This window comes from Myotis daubentonii, chromosome 4, assembly GCF_963259705.1.
Source record: "Myotis daubentonii chromosome 4, mMyoDau2.1, whole genome shotgun sequence".
Taxonomy (NCBI): domain Eukaryota; kingdom Metazoa; phylum Chordata; class Mammalia; order Chiroptera; family Vespertilionidae; genus Myotis; species Myotis daubentonii.
Window position 1 is genome coordinate 15564283 of NC_081843.1, and position 20898 is coordinate 15585180.

Here is a 20898-nt window from a genome sequence, read left to right on the forward strand (position 1 = left end):
ACAACTGCACAGTTTCAAAGCATTGGAGGGGGAAAGTGAATGATCTTTAATGTTCATGAGGAGAAAAGTAAAATTAAGTATTTTTAATTAAAAAAATCTTAAATTAGAAAAGTTAGTAGCTTAAGGAATAAACATTTCTTGCACAGAAGAGTTAGAAAAATGGTTTTTTAAATGTTTCTTCAGCTCTACCCCAGTGGATAGAGTGTCTATCTGTGGTCTGAGAGGTCCCAGGTTCGATTCTGGTCAAGGGCAGGTGCGTGCGGGAAGCAACCAATTGATGTGTCTCTCTCACATCAATGTTTCTCTATATCTCCACCTCCCACTCTCTAAAAATCAATGAAAAAATATTCTCAGGTTAGGATTAACAAAACACACACACACACAAATAATAATTTTTAAAAAGTTTCGTCATCCTGTAACTATCATGAGTAAGCATTACCCAGCATTAAAGCTATTTATCCTCCTAAAAGGAGAAGCTCACATTTCCAAACTATTCTTCTTTGAGTTAAGAGGCACTCTTTTTTTTTAAAAAATATATTTTATTGACTTTTTACAGAGAGGAAGAAGGGGGAGAGATAGAGAGTTAGAAACATCGATGAGAGAGAAATATCGATCAGCTGCCTCCTGCACATCTCCTACTGGGGATATGCCCGCAACCCAGGTACATGCCCCTGACCGGAATTGAACCTGGGACCTTTTAGTCCGCAGGCCGACGCTCTATCCACTGAGCCAAACCGGTTTTGGCAAGAGGCACTCTTATAGCCCTGGCTGGTGTGGTTCAGTTGGTAAAGAGACAGACACATAGATCAATAGAATAAAAACTCCAGAATTAGATGCAAATAAATATGGCAAGTTGATTTTTTATGGGCAACTTTTTAATGAGGTAACATTCACATAAAAATAACCATTTAAAAGTGAACAATTGAGCTTGGTTGGTATGGCTCAGTGGTTGAGCCTTGACCCATGAACCAGGAGGTCACAGTTTGATTCCAATTAGGGCACATGCATGGATTGCAGGCTTGACCCTCAGGAGGGGGCATGCAGGAGGCTTCGGATCAATGATTATCTCTCATCATTGATATTTTTTTCTCTCTCCCTCTCCCTTTGTCTCTGAAATCAATCCTATATAATAAAAGCCTAATATGCTAAGTGTCTGGTCAACTGGTAGGCCATTCAACCAATCAAAGTATAATATGCTAATGATATGCTAAGGCCGCTCAAGCGCTCACTATGACATGCTCTGACCACCAGGGGGCAGACAGTCGGCTGGTCGACCAGTTGCTATGATGTGCACTGACCACCAGGGGACAGATGCTCTGATCAGTAGGTTAGTTTGCTGCTGGGGTACGGCCGACCTGGACTGAGCGAGATGGGCCAGACACACCCTGGAGCCCTCCTGCAGTCCCTCCCCAGCTGGTCAACCTCCCACGCCCGTCCCCAGCCCCGACCGTGCACCAGTGGGGTCCTTCAGCCTGGCCTATGCCCTCTCACAATCCGGGAACCCACGAGGGATGTCAGAGAGGCAGTTTTGGCCTCATCCTGCAGGCCAGGCCAATGGACCCCACTGATACATGAATTTGTGCACCAGACCTCTAGTAAAGATATAGTTTTAAATGAGCAATTGAGTGACATTTAGTACATTCACAATGTTGTGCAACCACCATCTCTAGTTTCAAAACATTTCCATCACTCTCAAAGAAAAGCACATATCCATTAGGTAGTTGTTCCCCATTCCTATCTCCCCAGAGTTTTGGCAACCAGAAATCTTTTTGTGTCAGTAGATTTGTCTATTCTGAATATTTAATATCAATAGAATCAAGCAGTTAAAAAAAAGGGGGGGCGTGTCTGGCCTTTTTTTCCAGTTAGCATGATGTTTTTGAGGTTCATCTACATTGTAGCATGTATCAACACTACATTCCATTTTTGGCTGAATAATATTCCATAATATTAATATACCACAATTTGTTTACCCATTCATCTGTTGATGGACAATTGAATTGTTTCTACATTTTGGCTATTATGAATAGTGCTGCTATAAATATTCATGTACAAGTTTTTGAATACCTGCTTTTAATTCTTTGGGGTATACATCAAGGAGTGGAACTGTGGGGTCATATGGTAATTCTATGATTAATTTTTGAGGGATAGTCAAACTTTTTTATAGTGGCTGAACTATTTTACATTCCCACCAGCCATGTGCAGGTGTTTCACTTGCTCTACATCCTTGCCAACACTAGCTATTTTCCTAGTTTATATTATTACTAGAGGACCGATGCACAAAATTCTGCAAGAGTAGGCCTTCCTTCCACTAGCTGCTGGCACCGGCTTCCCTCTGACACCCGGAGCCAGGCTTCCTTTGCAGCCCCGACCGCATCCAAAAGGAAGCCCGAAGGATATCTGGTCTAATTAGCATATTATGCTTTTATTATTATAGATTATAGACATTTAAATTACTATGATGTGGTCTTTCATTGTGGTTTTGATTTGCGTTTCCCCAGTGACTAATACTATTGAGCACATTTTTATGTGTTTGTTGATCATTTCTCTTCTTTGGAAAAATATCTGCTCAAATCCTTTGGTCATGTTAAAACCGGGTTGTTTGTCTTTTTACTTTTGAGTTATAGGAGTTCCTTATATATTCTGGATATTAACCCTTATCCTAATATGATTTGCACATATTTTATCTCCTTATGTAGGTTTTATTTTCACTTTCTTGATAATGTCTTTTAAACAAAATTTTAAAATTTGGATGAGGTCTAATTTATCTACTTTTTCTTTGTTGCTTTTGCTTTTAGTGTAATATTTAAAATCCCTTGTCAGCCCAGCTGGCGTGGTTCAGTGGTTGAGTATCAAGCTAGGAACCAGGAGGTCATGGTTCGATTCCAGGTCAGGGCATATGCCCAGGTTGCAGGCTCATTCCACAGTGCGGGGCCTGCAGGAGTCAGTGGATCAATGATTCTCTGTCATTGAAGTTTCTATCTCCCCCTCTTCCTCTTCTTTCCTCTCTGAAATCAATAAAAATATATTTTTAAAAAATAAAAATAAAATCCATTGTCAAATATAAGGTCATAAAGATTTACCTTGATGTTTTCTTCTATAGGTTTATAGTTTTATTTGTTATATTTATGTCATAGATCCATTTTTTTATATATATATATTTTATTGATTTTTTACAGAGAGGAAGGGATAGAGATAGAGAGTTAGAAACATCGATCAGCTGCCTCCTGCACATCCCCCACTGAGGATGTGCCTGCAACCCAGGTACATGCCCTCGACCGGAATCGAACCTGGGACCTTTCAGTCCGCAGGCCGACGCTCTATCCACTGAGCCAAACCGGTTTTGGCCATAGATCCATTTTTATTAATCTTTTTGGATAGTGTGAGATAGGGTCCAGCTTGATTCTTTTGCATGTGACTATCTAATTGTCCCAGCACCATTTGTTGAAGAGACTATTTTATCAGTCCATTGAATGATCTTATTGAAAATAAGTTGGCCATAGATGTCTGGGTTTATTTCTGGAGCCCTAATTCGATTTTAGTGGTCTGTATGTCTCTCTATATAATCTTAGTACCACATTATTTTGATTACTATAGATTTGTAGTAGGTTTTGAAATTGGGAAATGTGAATCTTTCAACTTTGTTCTTTTTCAAGACTGTTTCGGCTAATCAGGGTCCCTTGCAATCCTATTTGAATTTGAGGATTAACTTTTCCATTTCTGCAAAAAAAAAAAAAAGACCATTGGAATTTTGATAGAGATTGCATTGCATCTTCAGATTGCTTTGGGAGTACTGCCATATTAACAATGATAAGTCTTCTAATCCATGAACATGAAGTACTTTCCTTTTATATATGTCTTCTTAATTTATTTTAGCAATGTTTTGTAGTTTTTAGTGTACAAGTCTTTCATCTCCTTAGTTAAATTTGTACCTATGTATTTTATTCTTTTGGATACTATTATAAATGGAATTATTTTCTTTCTTTCTTTTAATATATTTGATTTTTTACAGAGAAGAAGGGAGAGCGATAGAGAGTTAGAAACATCGAAGAGCGAGAAACATCGATCAGCCGCCTCCTGCATACCCCCCACTGGGGATGTGCCCACAGCCAAGGTACATGCCATTGACCGGAATCGAACCTGGGACCCTTTAGTCCGCAGGCCGATGCTCTATCGGGGCCACTGAGCCAAACCAGTTAGGGCAATGGAATTATTTTCTTAATTTAGTTTTCACAGTGTTTATCACTGGTGTATAAAAATACAACTGACTTTTTGTTAATCTTGATCCTGCAATTTTGCTGAATTTGTTTATTAGCTTTAGTAGTTTTTATGTGGACTCTGGAATTTTCTATATATAGAATCATGTCATCTATGTTTAGAGAAAGATTTACTTCTTTTTCTCCCAATTTGAATGCCTTTTCTTTCTTTTTCTTGCCTATTTACTCTCTATAAAACGTCCAGTATAATGCTAAATATCAGTGGTGGTATTAGGCATCTTTATTTCATTTCTGATTTTAGGCAGAAAGATTTTAGTCTTTTCCCATTGAGTATGATGCTATCTGTACTTTTTTAAACAAAATCTTTATTGTTCAGATTATTACAGATGTTCCTTTTTTTTCCTCCATAGCTCCCCTCCACCTGGTTCCCACCCCACTCCAGGCTTTCCCCCCCACCCCATCCCACTGACCTCCTCCATAGGTGTAAGCTCTTTGTACAGTCTCTTCCCATATCCCCCTACAACCCCTCCCCCCAGAGAATTGTCAGTCTGCTCCCTTTCCGTGCTCCTGATTCTATTATATTCACCAGTCTGTTCTGTTCATCAGGTTTTTTATTCATTTGATTAGGTTCACATGTTGATAGATATGTATTTGTTGTCACTTAGTTCATTATTTTTTATCTTTACCTTTTTCTTCTTCTTCCTCTTCTTAGAGAATATCCTTCAGCATTTCATGTAATACTGGTTTGGTGGTGATGAACTCCTTTAGCTTTTTCTTGTCTGTGAAGCTCTTTATCTGACCTTCAATTCTAAATGATAGTTTTGCTGGGTAGAGTAATCTTGGTTGTAGGTTCTTGCTGTTCATCACTTTGTATATTTCTTGCCAATCCCTTCTGGCCTGCATAGTTTCTGTTGAAAAATCAGCTGACAGTTGTATGGGTACCCCCTTGTAGGTAACTGTTTTTCTCTTGCTGCTTTTAAGATTCACTCTTTGTTTTTTGCCCTTGACAAAAGTCCTCTTTGGATTCCTCTTGTTTGGGGTTCTCTGCACTTCCTGGACTTGTAAGTCTATTTCTTTCACCAGGTAGGGGAAGTTTTCTGTCATTATTTCTTCAAATAGATTTTCAATATCTTGCTCTCTCTTTTCTTCTGGCACCCCTATAATTCAGATGTTGGTACGCTTGAAGTTGTCCCAGAGGCTCCTTACACTATCTTCATATTTGTGGATTCTTTTTCTTTTTGTTTTTCTAGTTGGGTATTTTTTGCTTCTTTGTACTTCAAATATTTGACTTGATTCTTGGGATCCTCTAGCCTGCTGTTGGATCTCTGTATATTATTCTTTATTTCAGTCAGTGTATGCTTAATTTCTAATTGGTCCTTTTTCATATCCTTGAGGGTCTCTCTAAATTTCTCAGAGGTTTTTAGAAGATTCTTTAGTAACCTTATAACTGTGGTTTTGAACTCTATATCCATTAGTTTGCTTTCATCCATTTCTTTCATTTGTGACTTCTTTGTCTCCGCATTTTGGCTGCTTTCCTGTGTTTGTTTCTATGAATTGGGTGGAGCTGCTAAGTCTCCTTGAGTTGAGAGAGTGGCCTTGTATGGTAGGTATCCTATAGGGCCCAGTGGCTCAGCCTCCCCAGTCACCTGAGGTGGATGCTGTTAGTGCACCCCTTTGTGGGCTGTTTGCTCAGTCTTGTTGTAGTTAAACCTTGATTGTTGTTGGTATCACTGGGAGGAATTGACCTCCAGGCCAATTGGCTGTGATGACCAGCTGTGTCTACACTGGAAGATCTGTTGCACAGGAGACACCCTTATGGGGCAGGACTTGCTTCAGTGAGGCTTTGGTGCTCACTGAGTCTGCCCCTTGAGTCTGTCTCTTATGGATGTGAAGAGTTGTAATCTGGTATGGTCTCACTCTGACTACTGGGTACACTGGCTCTTGGATCTCCAAGGAGGTGCAAGGTCAGCCACTGTCTTAGGCTGCCCAGCAGGAGCTACAGAGACATCTGCAGATTCCTCCTCTTTGTATGGGGTTTGGAAGTGCCCAGACGAGGTCCAGTTGTGACGCAAGGCAGGCTGTTGCTGCCGGACCTTGGGCCTTCTTTTGGAAGCTCTGGGGCTCTCTAACCCAGCTGCAGTTTGACAGGTTTTAGGCAAAGAGAGGACAGGCCATTCATATGCAAAAGCCAATGTGCATAGCTTGGGTGGGGTTGTAAATTGGGTGGGGTGGGGTCTCTGGGAATCTCCAGGGCAGAGCAAACAGCAGTGGCTGCCAGTCAGCCCTGCACTGGAGTGGTCCTCGGATCTCCATGTCCCATGCCCCCATGCAGGAACAATGATCACTGCAAGCATCTCTGAGAGAAAGCCAAGCTCGCATTCCTATCCCGATGTTAGACAGTCCAGTTTCTCCCCGTATGTGTCTGGGTCCCCCAGAGTCTCGCCTGGAACTGGAGTTCAGAGCAGTTGGGAGCTTGTATCTCCCTCCCGATTAAAAGAACAGCACATCCAGGTGCCAGCACTTTCTGCGCTTCTGCACTTCTTACCAGTCTCAATGTGCTTTGGTCACCTCTCTAGTTGTGGAACTTCCACTCAGCCAGCTTTCCTGCGGTTCTGGGTGTAGTTGTTCTGCCTTTTAGTTGTAATTTTGATGTGGTTGTGAGAGGCAACAAGTATAGGTGTTTACCTATGCCACCATCTTGGTTCTCCCTCTGTTATCTGTACTTTTAAAACTAATTACCCTTTATCATCTTGAGAATATTCCATTCTATTCCTAGTGTGTTGAGTCCTTTTATCATGAAAAGGTGTTGAATTTTGTCAGGTGCTTTTACTGCATCATTCAATGGTCATTTGTTCTTTCCCTGCATTTTACAATGTATTGTATTAGTTGATTTTCTTACGTTGAAACCACCCTTGCATTCCTGGAATAAATCTCACTTAGTCATGCTGTAAAATCTTAATATGCCATTAAATTCAGTTTCTTAGTATTTTGTTGAGGATTTTTGTATCTGTATACATAAAGGATATCAGTCTGTAGTTTTTTCCCTTGTGGTATTTTTGACTGTGTCTTATTTATTTATTTTGGTTAATCCTCACCTGACTGGGGAGGCTGAGCCACTGGGCCCTATAGGATACCTACCATACAAGGCCATATTTTTTCCCCATTAATTTTAAATAGAGTGGAAGGGAAGGGGGAAAGGGGAGAGAGAGAAACATTGCTATGAGAGAGCCACATCAATTGGTTGCCTCCCAAGCATGCCCTGAATCTGGGCGGGGAACCTGAATCCTAGGTGTGCTCCCTTGACTTAGATTCAAATGTATGACCCTTCAGTGCATGAGCCAAAGCTCTAACCACTGAGAACACTGGCCAGGGCTGTGGCCAATTTATTTATTTTATTTATTTATTTATTTTAATTAAATCTTTATTGTTCAGATTATTACAGTTGTTCCTCTTTTTCCCCCCATAGCTCCCCTCCAACCAGTTCCCCCCCCACCCGCCGCCCTCACCGCCCCCCCACTGTCCTCATCCATAGGTGCACAATTTTTGTACAGTCTCTTCCCGCATCCCCCATACTGCTTCCCCCCGCCCAAGAATAGTCAGTCCACTCCCTTTCTATGCCCCTGATTCTATTATAATCACCAGTTTATTCTGTTCATCAGATTATTTATTCACTTGATTTTTAGATTCACTTATTGATAGATGTGTATTTGTTGTTCATAATTTGTATCTTTACCTTTTTCTTCTTCCTCCTCTTCTTAAAGGATACCTTTCAGCATTTCATATAATACTGGTTTGGTGGTGATGAACTCCTTTAGCTTTTCCTTATCTGTGAAGCTCTTTATCTGACCTTCAATTCTGAATGATAGCTTTGCTGGATAAAGTAATCTTGGTTCTAGGTTTTTGGCATTCATCACTTTGAATATTTCTTGCCACTCCCTTCTGGCCTGCAAAGTTTCTGTTGAGAAATCAGCTGACAGTCGTATGGGTACTCCCTTGTAGGTAACTGACTTACTTTCTCTTACTGCTTTTAAGATTCTCTCTTTGTCTTTTGCTCTTGGCATTTTAATTATGATGTTTTCTTGGTGTGGTCCTCTTTGGATTCCTTTTGTTTGGGGTTCTCTGCACTTCCTGGACTTCTAAGTCTATTTCTTTCACCAGGTAGGGGAAGTTTTCTGTCATTATTTCTTCAAATAGATTTTCAGTATCTTGCTCTCTCTCTTCTTTTGGCACCCCTATAATTCGGATGTTGGTACGCTTGAAGTTGTCCCAGAGGCTCCTTACACTATCTTCATGTTTTCGAATTCTTTTTTCTTTTTGCTTTTCCGGTTGGGTGTTTTTTGCTTCTTCATATTTCAAATCTTTGACTTGATTCTTGCGATCCTCTAGTCTGCTGTTGGAACTCTGCATAATATCCTTTATTTCAGTCAGTGTATGCTTAATTTCTAATTGGTCCTTTTTCATAACCTCGAAGGTCTCACTAGATTTCTTGAGGATCTCACTACATTTATTGGCGGTCTCACCAGACTTTTTGAGGGTCTTACTAAATTTATTGGTGGTTTCTAGAAAGTTCTTGAAACACCTTAAAAGTGTGGTTTTGAACTCTATATCCAGTTGTTTGCTTTCCTCCATTTCTGTCATTTGTGACCTGTATCTTTGTCTCCGCATTTTTATGCTTCCCTGTGTAGGTAGAGTGGCTTTCTGTGCTAGGTGTCCTATAGGGCCCAGTGGCTCAGCCTCACCAATTACCGGAGGTGGACACTCTTGGTGCACCCCTTTGTGAGCTTTGTGCACAGTCTTGTTGTTGTTCAGCCTTGATTGTTGTAGGTATCACTGGGAGAAATTGACCTCCAGAGGCCAGTTGGCTGTGAGAGTCAGCTGTGTCTACAGTGGGAGAACTTCTGTGCTGAAGACACCCTTATGAGGCAAGACTTGCTTCGTTGGGGCTTTGGTGCTTACTGAGTCTGCCCCCTGAGTGTGTCCCTTATGGATATGAGGAGTTGTAATCTGGATGGTCTCACTCTGACCACTGGGTACACTGGCTCTTGGATCTAAGGAGGTGCTAATTTAGCCTCTTCCTGAGGCTACCCAGCAGGAGCTACGAAGAGATCTGCAGATTTCCCTTCCTTGTTTGGGGTTTGGAGATGCCCAAATGAGGCCCAGCTGTGAAGCAGTGCAAGCTGCTGTGGGGCCTTGGGCCTTCTCTTGGAAGTTCTGGGTCTGTCTGGCCCAGCTGCAGTTTGTTAGGTAATTTTCAGATTGCAAAGGGCCAGGGCATTCATATGCAAATCCTCTGCTGCAGCTTGGGTGGGGCGGGATCTCAGGGTATCAACAGGGCGGAGCAAGCAGCTATGGCTGATCCTCAGTCCTGCCTTAAGGCGCCCCGAGTCTCAGTGTCCCGGTAATTGTTGCAATCACCTTTGAGAGAAAGCTGCCCTCGAGTTCCGAGTTCTGCCCGCTGCCAGACAGTCCAGTTTCTCCCCGTATGAGTCTGGGTCCCCAGAGACTCACCCAGAACTGGAGTTCAGAGCAGTCGGGGGCTTGTGACTCCCTCCCGATTCAAAAAGACAGCCACGTCCTCAGTTGCCAGCCCTTGCCGCGTGCGCCTCCGTACCTCTGCACATCCGCACCTCCTCTGAGTCTCAGTGTGCTTTTCTCTTTCCTTCTAGTTGTAGAGTTTCCACTCAGCCAGCTTTTCTGTGGTTCTGGATGATGTCCGTTTTGTCTTTTAGTTGTATTTTTGAATTTGTTGTGGGAGCCAGCAATTTCCAGTGTTTACCTATGTCACCATCTTGGTTTCTTATGATGGGTTTTTTAAAAACACATTTTTATTGGTTTCAGAGGAAGGGAAAGGGAGAAAGAAACATCAATGATGAGAGAGAACCATTGATCAGCTGCCTCCTATACGCCCCCTACTGGGGATCGAGCCCACAATCCAGGCATGTGCCATTGATTAGAATTGAACCCGGGACTCTTCAGTCCTCGGGCCAACGCTCTATCCATTGAGCCAAACCAGCCAGGGCAATTATGGCGGTTTTAAAAAAATCTATTTTTATTGATTTCAGAGAAAAAGTGAGAGGGAGAGAGACACAGAAACATCTGTTATGAGAGAGAATCATTGACCAGCTGTCTCCTGAATGCCCCACACTGGGGATCGAGCCTACAACCCAGGCAGTGCCCTGACCAGGAATCGAACCATAACCTCTTGGTTCATAGGTTGATGCTAACCCATTGAGCCACACCAGCCAGGCAGGAATTACGGATTTTAGAGCCTTCTCTCCTTCAAAGCAAAATTGAAATCCACAGTGAGACAGGATTGTGAAATTCTGGGCAGAAATAGAAAGAGGGCTGTGCAATCTTAGGCTGATTCCTATTCCTGGACATGGTTCTTGAGATCCAGTTGTCAAGTTTACTGCTAAGCCAGGGATTGGATAGTAAAACTATCCACAGAATAAGGAAGCTCTCAGAAACAAATGTTGACCTAAGGAGTTGATGTCAGGTGTTCTACATATTTGTCACATCTCTTGCTTCCTGAAATGTATCTCTTCTATGTATATCCCAATGGCAGATGAGGGAAGAATTCTTAGTGAAGCTTTTATCACACTGGAAGCACTTATGTGGCTTTTCCCCAGTGTGGGTTTCCTGGTGGGCACTGAAGCAGTAGCTGTTCTTGAAGCTTTTCCCACACTGGGCATGCTGGTACAGGCCCTCCACAATATGGACTTGGCAATGAGGGCTAAATGGGAATTTGTTGACTCTCCTCCCACAGACAGTGCACTGATAAGGCTTCTCCCCAGTGTGGGTTCTTTGGTCGACAATGAGGCTGGAGCTCTGTTTGAAGCTTTTCCCACATTCCACACAGTGGTATGGTCTCTCCCCTGTGTGAGTCCTCAGGTGGGCAGTTAGGTTGGAGTGCTCACTGAAGCCTTTCCCACATTCACTGCACTTTTGAGGCTTCTTTCCTGTGTGGATTCTCTGAAGTCATAAGATAAGAAACCTGGCTAAAGTGTTTGCCCATTTTGTGACATTTGAAGCCTTTTCCAGTTCAGGGGCTGGCTGGTGATGAGAGGAGGGAGAATTCTGAGAGCATTCTCTCCCACACACAAGATGTATCCAGGGCTTCTCCTAAGTCCAAAGTCTCTGGTGACATATAGTTTCCTGGGATGGAGCTGTCTCCTCATTCTCCCCTGGACACTGTCTATGTTGCTTTCCTGACATTGGTTCACCCATCTTGCTTGTGTTTAGCTCAGAGTGCCAAAACACTTTTCTACTAGAATTTCTCTATAAATCCTCGTTCATTTCTACTTCTTGTGAATCATCCCATTTTAGATTCTCTTTTATAATCCCATTCTTCATCTCAGAACCTGAAAGAATAAAATTTCACTGGACTCTGGAGAAGGAAACAATGGAATGAGGAAAGAGTTACAAATAAACTACTATAAAGAAGGAATACCTAATTGGAATTCTTCATGTGACTCAGTCACAGTCAGTCTTCTGCTAATGAAAGGCCTAACTTTTATTTTCCAATTGTAATACTTTTTAGCTCCAAACTTGTGGTCACTGATAAATATACTGTACACACACACACACACACACACACACACACACACACACACACACACACACACACACACCCATTTTTCTCCTATTCTGTATCTTTTGGGATATTCTGACATGATGACAAACTGAAGCAAAGAGGTAAGCTGTCATTCTGTCTGTAGGTGTATTCTCAATTCTTGAATGGCCTAGCTTCTGCGAGCAGAATCATAAAAGGCCACTCTGAGTTTGGGCAGCTGAAACAAGAATAAAGCAAGTTTCTTTGTGTGTGTGTGTTAAATATGTTTTCCTTGATTTTTAGAGAGAGAGGAAGAGAGAGGGATAGAGCGATAGAAACATGGATGAGATTGGCTGCTTCCTGCATGTTCCCTGACCAGGAATTGAACCACTGACTTCTTGGTCCATGGGTTGATGTTCAACCACTGAGCCACACCAACCGGGTTAAAGCAAGTTTTTGAATATCTGGCAAGCACAGACTTAAGTTATGAAAAGAGGGAAGAGGAGAGAGTCTGAGCTGGAGACTTAACTGGCAATCTAAGGAAGGAAAATAAGTGAAACTCCATGAAGAAAAAAAATATGGACTCTGTGAAAGAGACCAGCAAATGCAAAATTTGGGCTCTAAAGTGCAAGGAAATAATACTTAAACTCCATGAAAATTGAAACTCTCTGGCAAGTATATGGTCATTCATCAAGAAGATGACAAGGCCAAGAGCAGAAACAACCCTTTCTAAGTATACTTTCCAATCCTTTGACCATCAGAGCAAAGAGTCTTACCAAGTATGTTTGGGCACAGGACGGGCAGGTCAACTCCCCTAACTTCCTTCCCAGGAACCCTGTAGTCCTTTTCATCTCTGGCTGTATTATCTTTAGTGGTACCTTGTCCAACCTTTGTGGACTCCCTGTTCTGCTGACTCACCTCTCCAAACTTCATGTAATTTCCCTCTTGGCTAGAAACAGCATCATTTGCCACAGGAGGTTCAGAGAAGCTTGAAAGGGCATCCATTTCCTCATAAAAGATATAAGGCAAGGCAAACAATCTCTCCTCACTTTGCAGTAACCTGACTATAGGCTTTTGAATTTGGTGTGACACTGCTATGGGGTCCTCAGAAAACCCTGCTCCTGGAGTTGTTCCTGCACAGCCTGTAGGTCTGGGTGTTCTGCTGATGGGTCTGGAGTTATGAAACAGAATTGCTGGGAGTGGCCCGGAGTATTTTGGTCTCATTTCCCAAGTGTATACCTGCACCAATGGTCAAAGAACACAGGGATCATATCAAAGGACTGGATACCTAAATGCAGAGTTTTAGCAACCCAACATACGAATTTCTCAAACAATGCTACAACTGGCTACCATCATTCCTGGAAGGTATCTCACTCTGGGCATTTTTCCTAAAACAAAAACTTTCAATATCATAGACAAGATATCCTCTCCAACTGAGAAAGATTGTAGTGTATTTACTAAAGCTGCTCTTTGTATTTCTCTTTAATTACCCTGAATCCCACTCATTTTCCCTGAAAGAGCATTCAATAAGGATAGTGCTTGCCTATCTCCACACTGGTGGGAATCCCTGAGGGGATGTGGCTACTTAAGAGGATATGGTGAACAGGCAAGACTTGGAGGCAAGCAAAGATTCAGAGGAAAGAAGAGATGATCATAGGGGACTTCTGCCTAATCCCACTTCTGATGCCTGAGTACCACCTGATCTGCCCATCACCATCTGTTACATCTCCTGTCATCTTTGTAGAAGCAAGAAACTACATCAGTTATTATCCCAAGGTTAGAATAAGCAGTTACTCTAAGGAGAGCAGTCTGAGGAGAGCAGTTCAGGCTGGCTGGTGATGTGAGATCCCTCAGCACACACTCCTGCACCCAGCTGAGGCCCAGCATTCTTTTTAAGGGGTGCCCATCTGGGTCAGTTGATGAGGGCTCATTTGGCTAGAGCACATGCATTCTGATTATATCTGGTTGTGATTCTCTGAAGGGCACACAGCCTCTATCATCACCCCTTCTAGTCCACTCTGTTCTGAGCCACCATCTCGTATAAGAATTACACCATAGCTGCATCTTTGTGTTTTTTAACTTATTTTCAATTACAGTTGACAACCAATATTATATTCATTTCAGATATACAGCATAGTGGTTAGACATTTATATAACATATAAATTGATCCCCCCCCCCCCCCCAAGTATAGTACTCACCTGGCACCATACATGGTCACTATAATATTATTGACTATATTCCCTGTGTTGTACTTTATATCCCTGTTACTATTTTATAACAACCAATCTGTACTTCTTAACCCCTTCATCTTTACTCACCACCTCCCAAACCTCCTCCCATTTGGCAACCATCCATTTGTTCTCTGTGTTTATAAATGTGTTTATTTGTTCATTTATTGTTTTTTAGATTCCACATGTAAGTGAAATCATATGGTATTTGTATTTCTCTGTCTGACGTATTTCACTTAGCATAGGGCCCTCTAGGTCCATCCAAGTCATTGAAAATGGTAAGATTTTCTTTTTTTTTTTTTAATGGCCAAGTAATGTTCTACTTTATATACAGGAGTGGGCAAAAATAGGTTAACATAATACAAATAAATAATATAATAATTAAGAAATAATACAAGAATAAACTGTGTTTTGTGTACTCACAACTGTAAACCTACTGTTACCTCATCCTGTACATTTTGGATATTATCCTCTTATCAGATGTATTATTGATGAATATCTTTACCCATTCAGAAAGTTGTCTTTTCATTTTATTTATGGTTTCCTTTACTGTGAAAAAACTTTTTAGTTTGATGTAGTCCCATTTGTTTATTTACCTTTTTTATTTCTCTTGCCCAAGGAGACATATCCAAAAAAATATTACTTAGAGCAGCGGTCACCAACCTTTTGGACCTCATGGACCACCAGTGGTCCGCAGACCACCGGTTGGCGACCACTGACTTACAGCAATGTTAGAAAGTTTACTCCTTATGTTTTCCTCTAGGAGTTTTACGGTTTTGGGTCTTACATTTAAGCCTTTAATCCATTTTGAGTTTATTCTTGTATATAGTGTTAGAATGTGGTCTAGTTTCATTTTTTGTTGGTATCTGTCCAGTTTTCCGAGCACCATTTATTGAAGAGATGATCTTTACCCCTTTGTATATTCTTACCTCCTTTGTCATATATTAATTGGCCATATAAGTGGGTTTATTCCTAGGCTTTCTATTCTGTTCCATTGATCTATGTGTCTTTTTTATGCAGTACCATGCTGTTTTGATTATACTATAGTTTGTGGTATAGTTTGGTTTCAGGTAGCTTGGTACCTTCAACTTTGTCCTTTCTCAAGATTGCTCTGGATATTAAGGGTATTTTGTGGTTCTATATACATTTTAAGATTATTTGTCCTATTTCTGTGAAAATGTCATTGGTATTTTTATAGGGATTGCATTGAATCTATATATTGTTTTGGGTTTCCCTAGTCTTTTTTTAAAAAAATATATTTTTGTTGATTTCAGACAGAAAAGGAGAGGGAGAGAGAGAGAGAAACATCAATGATGAGAGAGAATCATTGACTGGCTGCCTTCTGCAGGCCCCCTACTGGGGATGTCCCCTCACTGGGGATCCAACCCAGGACCCCCCAGTCCACAGTACCATGCTTTATCCATTGAGCCAAACTAGCTAGGGCTTCCCTGGTCTTCTTGATTCCACTCTTGACCTCCTACCATCTTTTTTCAGCCCAGCAGTCAATATAGCCCCTCTCCTTTTTCATTCAATTCAACTAACATATTGAATGTCCATTATGCTAGTTTCTGAGAAATGCAAATATGAATATGACATGGAATCCGCCTTCAAGGAGGCCACAGTCTGGTAAAAGTTTCTGTAACATGAGACGTAAACAAATGTTTAAGTAGAGTTAAGTACCAAACAAATTGAAATATTCAAGTTATTTTAAAACTATTACTCCCCCTGCAAGGCTACCTCCTTATAACTCAGAAAGTCCAAGTCCTTACAAAATTATTTATGTAGTGACTCAAGGCCCTTTCTTTGTGATTCTCAAATGATCTGTGAAAAAACATTTTTAAAAAATACAACAAAAATTCAGTTGGGTAGTACAGCAATGTCAAACTGCTTTAAAATTTTCTAAATACTTACTCTCAATTTCAGTTCACGTCGCTTCCAAAGGCACTGCCCTACATGATCTGGCTCATGGATCTCATTTATTACCCTTTTTCTCTCTCAGTCCGCAGTAGGTCACAGTGGCCTCCTTGCTCAGGCTCCCCTCCAGCTTCAGAGCCTTTGCACTGGCTATTCTCGCTGTCAGTTACACTCCTTCCCCAGAGAACCACATGGCTCACTCCTTCTCCTCCTAGTCTTTGTTCAAATGTCATTTTTTTCAATGAGGAGTACCCTAACTACCCAAACTAAAAATGAAACCTACACTCTTGACCATTCTTATTCTGTTCCATTACCCTGCAGCTGCAATGGGACCTGATTCCTAGACTAATGACAGCCTTTTGAATTCACATGATGACACCTTCTAGGACATCACCCACCTTCCACAGAGAATGCAGTATTCATTCCCCAGGCCAATGTCACCTTCATTCTTTTTTTTTAAATATATTTTATTGATTTTTTACAGAGAGGAAGGGAGAGGATAGAGAATTAGAAACATTGATGAGAGAGAAAATTGATCAGCTGCCTCCTGCACACCCTCTACTGGGGATGTGCCCGCAACCAAGGTACATGCCCTTGACTGGAATCGAACCTGGGACCCTTCAGTCTGCAGGCCGACACTCTATCCACTGAGCCAAACCGGTTAGGGCTCACCTTCATTCTTTTATGTTCTACTGACAAACTCTAGATATAACATCTACTCAGATAATTCATTACTTTGGTGATAGTAACATACCTGACTTTGGCCTTCCAATTTCACAACTTGAAACAAAATCCGCTAGACTACCCAGCCAACATATGGGTTTAGGTACTACTTTCTCCTATATGTATAATCTGTACATGGCCAACTGAATGGCTTTATGTTGGGTTCCACTATACGTTTTATCTCAGTGTACCCCCAACAGTGAGGGAACAGGAAGCATTCAATTTATAGCTAGAAGACAAGACCTAGCTTGGGGGAGCTGTTTGCTAATAAGTGATCAGTACCAGGATACGTACAGAGAGGTCCTCAAACAAGTGGCTCTGGAGCAGGCTGTAAGTGCCAGACCTCCCAGTTTCCAGGACTGGCTGCTTGCCATCCAATTTTTAGCTGTGTCGGTCCTCCACTGTCCTCGCATCCCTCTTCATTCCACCTCCATGGGCGTTGACTTGTCCCTTTTGCCTCAACAGCTGTGTCTGCCAAGCTCCTAGATCAGTGATGGCGAACCTATGACACGTGTGTCAGAGGTGACACGTGAACTCACTTTTTTGGTTGATTTTTCTTTGTTAAATGGCATTTAAATATATAAAATAAATATCAAAAATATACATCTTTGTTTTACTATGGTTGCAAATATCAAAAAATTTCTATATGTGACACAGCACCAGAGTTAAGTTAGGGTTTTTCAAAATGCTGACATGCCGAGCTCAAAAGGTTCGCCATCACATCACTGCCCTAGAAGAACTGGAGAAGCCTTATGAGGTCAGCAGATCTTCCATCTTCTCTTGAAAGGCACAGGGCTCTTGACAGCCACTGTCCCAGGGACTTCTGAATTATGTTTGGCACTACTCCTGAGTGCAGTGGAAACTTCATTCACAGAACTAATTCCCTCTATAGCTGGCTGCTGTGTTTGTGTACCCGGGGTTTCTCATAAAACTGAGGCTCATTGACAACAGACAGGAAAGTCCTGGTTTCCTAAGATTCCCATGGTGAACCTGCCACTTTCCCAACTGCCCAATACAGCGCTTTTGTGTGACTCCTGATTGGTTCCCCCCTTTGCTAGTTAGTGTCCCATGGTATCTAAATGAAAGAGCCAGACATAACAGGTTACTTATTTTAGGATTCTAATTCTATGAAATGTCCAGACTAGGCAAATCCATACAGAACAAAGAGCAACTGCTTAATGGATACAGGATTTACTTTGGAAGGATTCCAGTGCTTTGGAACAGTGTTATTGTACTTAATGCCATGGAATTGTTCACTTGGAAATGGCTAATTTTATGTTACATGAATTTCACCCAAATTAAGAAAAATTTTAAAGATTTTTCCGAAAACATTGAAACAAGTAAAAACATAAACTAGAGCTTCATAAAAAGCAAAAATACTAGAAATGTATTCTGAAAAAGATTAAGCTGGATGGGCTAGACCAGTGATGGCGAACCTATGACAAGTGTGTCAGAGGTGACACGCGAACTCATTTTTTTGGTTGATTTTTCTTTGTTAAATGGCATTTAAATATATAAAATAAATATCAAAAATATAAGTCTTTGTTTTACTATGGTTGCAAATATCAAAAAATTTCTATATGTGACACGGCACCAGTGTTAAGTTAGGGTTTTTCAAAATGCCGACACACCGAGCTCAAAAGGTTTGCCATCACTGGGCTAGACCGTCTAAAATACCGGCTGTTCCACAAAATACCAACTTCTGCGCATGGGCCACGAAGTTTCAATCACACTGTAGTGCACGCCTGCACGTGGTATTTTGTGGAAGAGCCACACTCAAGGGGCCAAAGAGCCGCATGTGGCTCGCAAGCCACAGTTAGCCGACCATGGGAGGGGCTTAATGTCTTCAAGTACATGAAGAACTGCTATGCAGAAGCTCAGGGTAAACATGTTCACATTATTACAACTGATTCTGAAGTAATAGAACAAACAAAGGATCTTCACTCTATTGATGCGCTATTAACTAATTTGAAATCTTGCTCCACCCGCTGGACTCTCTCCATTCTCATCGACACAGAATCCGGTAGATCTTTTTTTTTTTTTTTGAGTATCAATTTTTTTTTAATTAAATCTTTATTGTTCAGATTATTACATTTGTTCCTCTTTTTTTCCCCCCCATAACTCCCCTCCTCCCAGTTCCCGCCCCACCCTCCGCCCTCACTCCCCACCCACTGTCCTCATCCATAGGTGCACGATTTTTGTCCAGTCTCTTCCCACATCTCCCACACCCCTTTCCCCCCCAAGAATAGTCAGTCCATTCCCTTTCTATGTCCCTGATTCTATTATAATCACCAGTTCATTCTGTTCATCAGATTATTTATTCACTTGATTCTTAGATTCACTTGTTGATAGATGCATATTTGTTGTTCATAATTTGTATCTTTACCTTTTTCTTCCTCTTCCTCTTCTTAAAGGATACCTTTCAGCATTTCATATAATCCTGGTTTGGTGGTGATGAACTCCTTTAGCTTTTCCTTATCTGTGAAGCTCTTTATCTGACCTTCAATTCTGAATGATAGCTTTGCTGGATAAAGTAATCTTGGTTGTAGGTTCTTGGTATTCATCACTTTGAATATTTCTTGCCACTCCCTTCTGGCCTGCAAAGTTTCTGTTGAGAAATCAGCTGACAGTCGTATGGGTATTCCCTTGTAGGTAACTGAGTTTCTTTCTCTTGCTGTTTTTAAGATTCTCTCTTTATCTTTTGCTCTTGGCATTTTAATTATGATGTGTCTTGGTGTGGTCCTCTTTGGATTCCTTTTGTTTGGGGTTCTCCGCGCTTCTTGGACCTGTAAGTCCATTTCTTTCACCAGGTGGGGGAAGTTTTCTGTCATTATTTCTTCAAATAGGTTTTCAATATCTTGGTCTCTCTCATCTTCTGGCACCCCTATAATTCTGATGTTGGTACGCTTGAAGCTGTCCCAGAGGCTCCTTACACTATCCTCGCATTTTTGGATTCTTTTTTCATTTTGCTTTTCCGGTTGGGTGTTTTTTGCTTCCTCGCATTTCAAATCATTGACTTGATTCTTGCGCTCCTCTGGTCTGCTGTCGGGCGTCTGTATAATATTCGTTATTTCAGTCCATGTATGCTTAATTTCTAGTTGGTTCCCCAATATAAGATCGAGGGTCTTATTAGTTTTCGTGTAGATCTCATTAAGTTTATCGGCAGCTTCTAAACAGTTCTTGAGAGACCTTAAAAGTGTGGTTCTGAACTCTATATCTTCCAATGACAATTTTGTCCTGTTTCTTTGTCTCCGCATTTTGTTATGCTTCCTTGGTGCACCCCCTAGTGGTCTTTGTTCGCAGTCTTATAGTTAAATCTTGATTGTTGTAGCTAATTCCAGGGAGGGTTTGACCTCCAGGCCAAGTGGCTATGAGAATCAGCTGTGTCAGCGGTGAGAGAACTTCTGTCCTCTAGGGAGGTGCTAATCTAGCCTTTGCCTGAGGCTATCCGGCAAATGCCTCTGTGCAGGGCTTGGGCAGGATCAACAGGGTGGGCCGGAGAGAGCAGTTATGGCGGCTCTCAGTCCTGTCCCCAGGGGCTCTGCCTCTCTGAGTCCCAGCACCCGCTGCACACCTCGGAGAGAAAGCTGCACTCGCTCTGACCGAAGCCAGACAGTCCTGCCTCTCCCGTTTGAGTCTGGGTCCCCAAAGACTCGCCCGGATCTGGAGCTCAGAGTCTGCGACTCCCTCCCAATTGAAAACAACAACCGCGCCCTCCGCCGCCAGCCCGCTCCGCGCCCTCCGCACCTCAGAATTTGACTTCAGCACTGCGCCTCCTCTGAGTGTCCGTATGCGTTTCTCTTTCCTCCTAGTTGTAGGACTTCCACTCAGCCAGCGTTCCTGTGGTTCTGGGTGATGTCCCTTCCGTTTTTTGGTTTCAGTTTTGAAGTAGTTGTTCAAAGCAGCAAACTCCGGTGTTAACCTATGCCGCCATCTTGGTTCTCCCGGTAGATCTTTTTAAAATGTAAGATCGCGTCCATCCCTGTTAACACTCCGAAGTGGCTTCCCACTGCGCACCGAATGAAATCCAAACTCCTCTTCCCAGCCTGAAAGGCCTCGCATAACGGGGCCCCGCCTTCCTCTCACCTCTCATCCCACCCTTCCCCTTGACCCTGAAGCTCTAGCCACAAACCCTCCGTTCTATTCCAAACATGCAAAGTCCTCTCCCAGCTGAGGCTGTTAGCGTGCGCTGTGCCCCGGGGCTGCAGGCACAGCTCTTGGCACAACCAGCTCTAACGTCTCCTGAGGTGTCCCGGCCCCACTACC

At 42.1% G+C, this 20898-nt stretch overlaps 1 protein-coding gene across 1 annotated transcript in view; it reads left to right on the forward strand.

Moving 5' to 3' along the window:
• The window catches only part of ZNF75A (zinc finger protein 75A), a 33550-nt gene extending 16409 nt beyond the window's left edge, over positions 1-17141 (forward strand). The window contains exon 8 of the mRNA XM_059692915.1: positions 17098-17141. Within this exon, the coding sequence (XP_059548898.1) occupies positions 17098-17126 (29 nt within the window). The 3' untranslated portion in view covers positions 17127-17141. The remainder of the gene's footprint in view (positions 1-17097) is intronic.
• The last annotated feature ends 3757 nt before the right edge of the window (positions 17142-20898 follow it).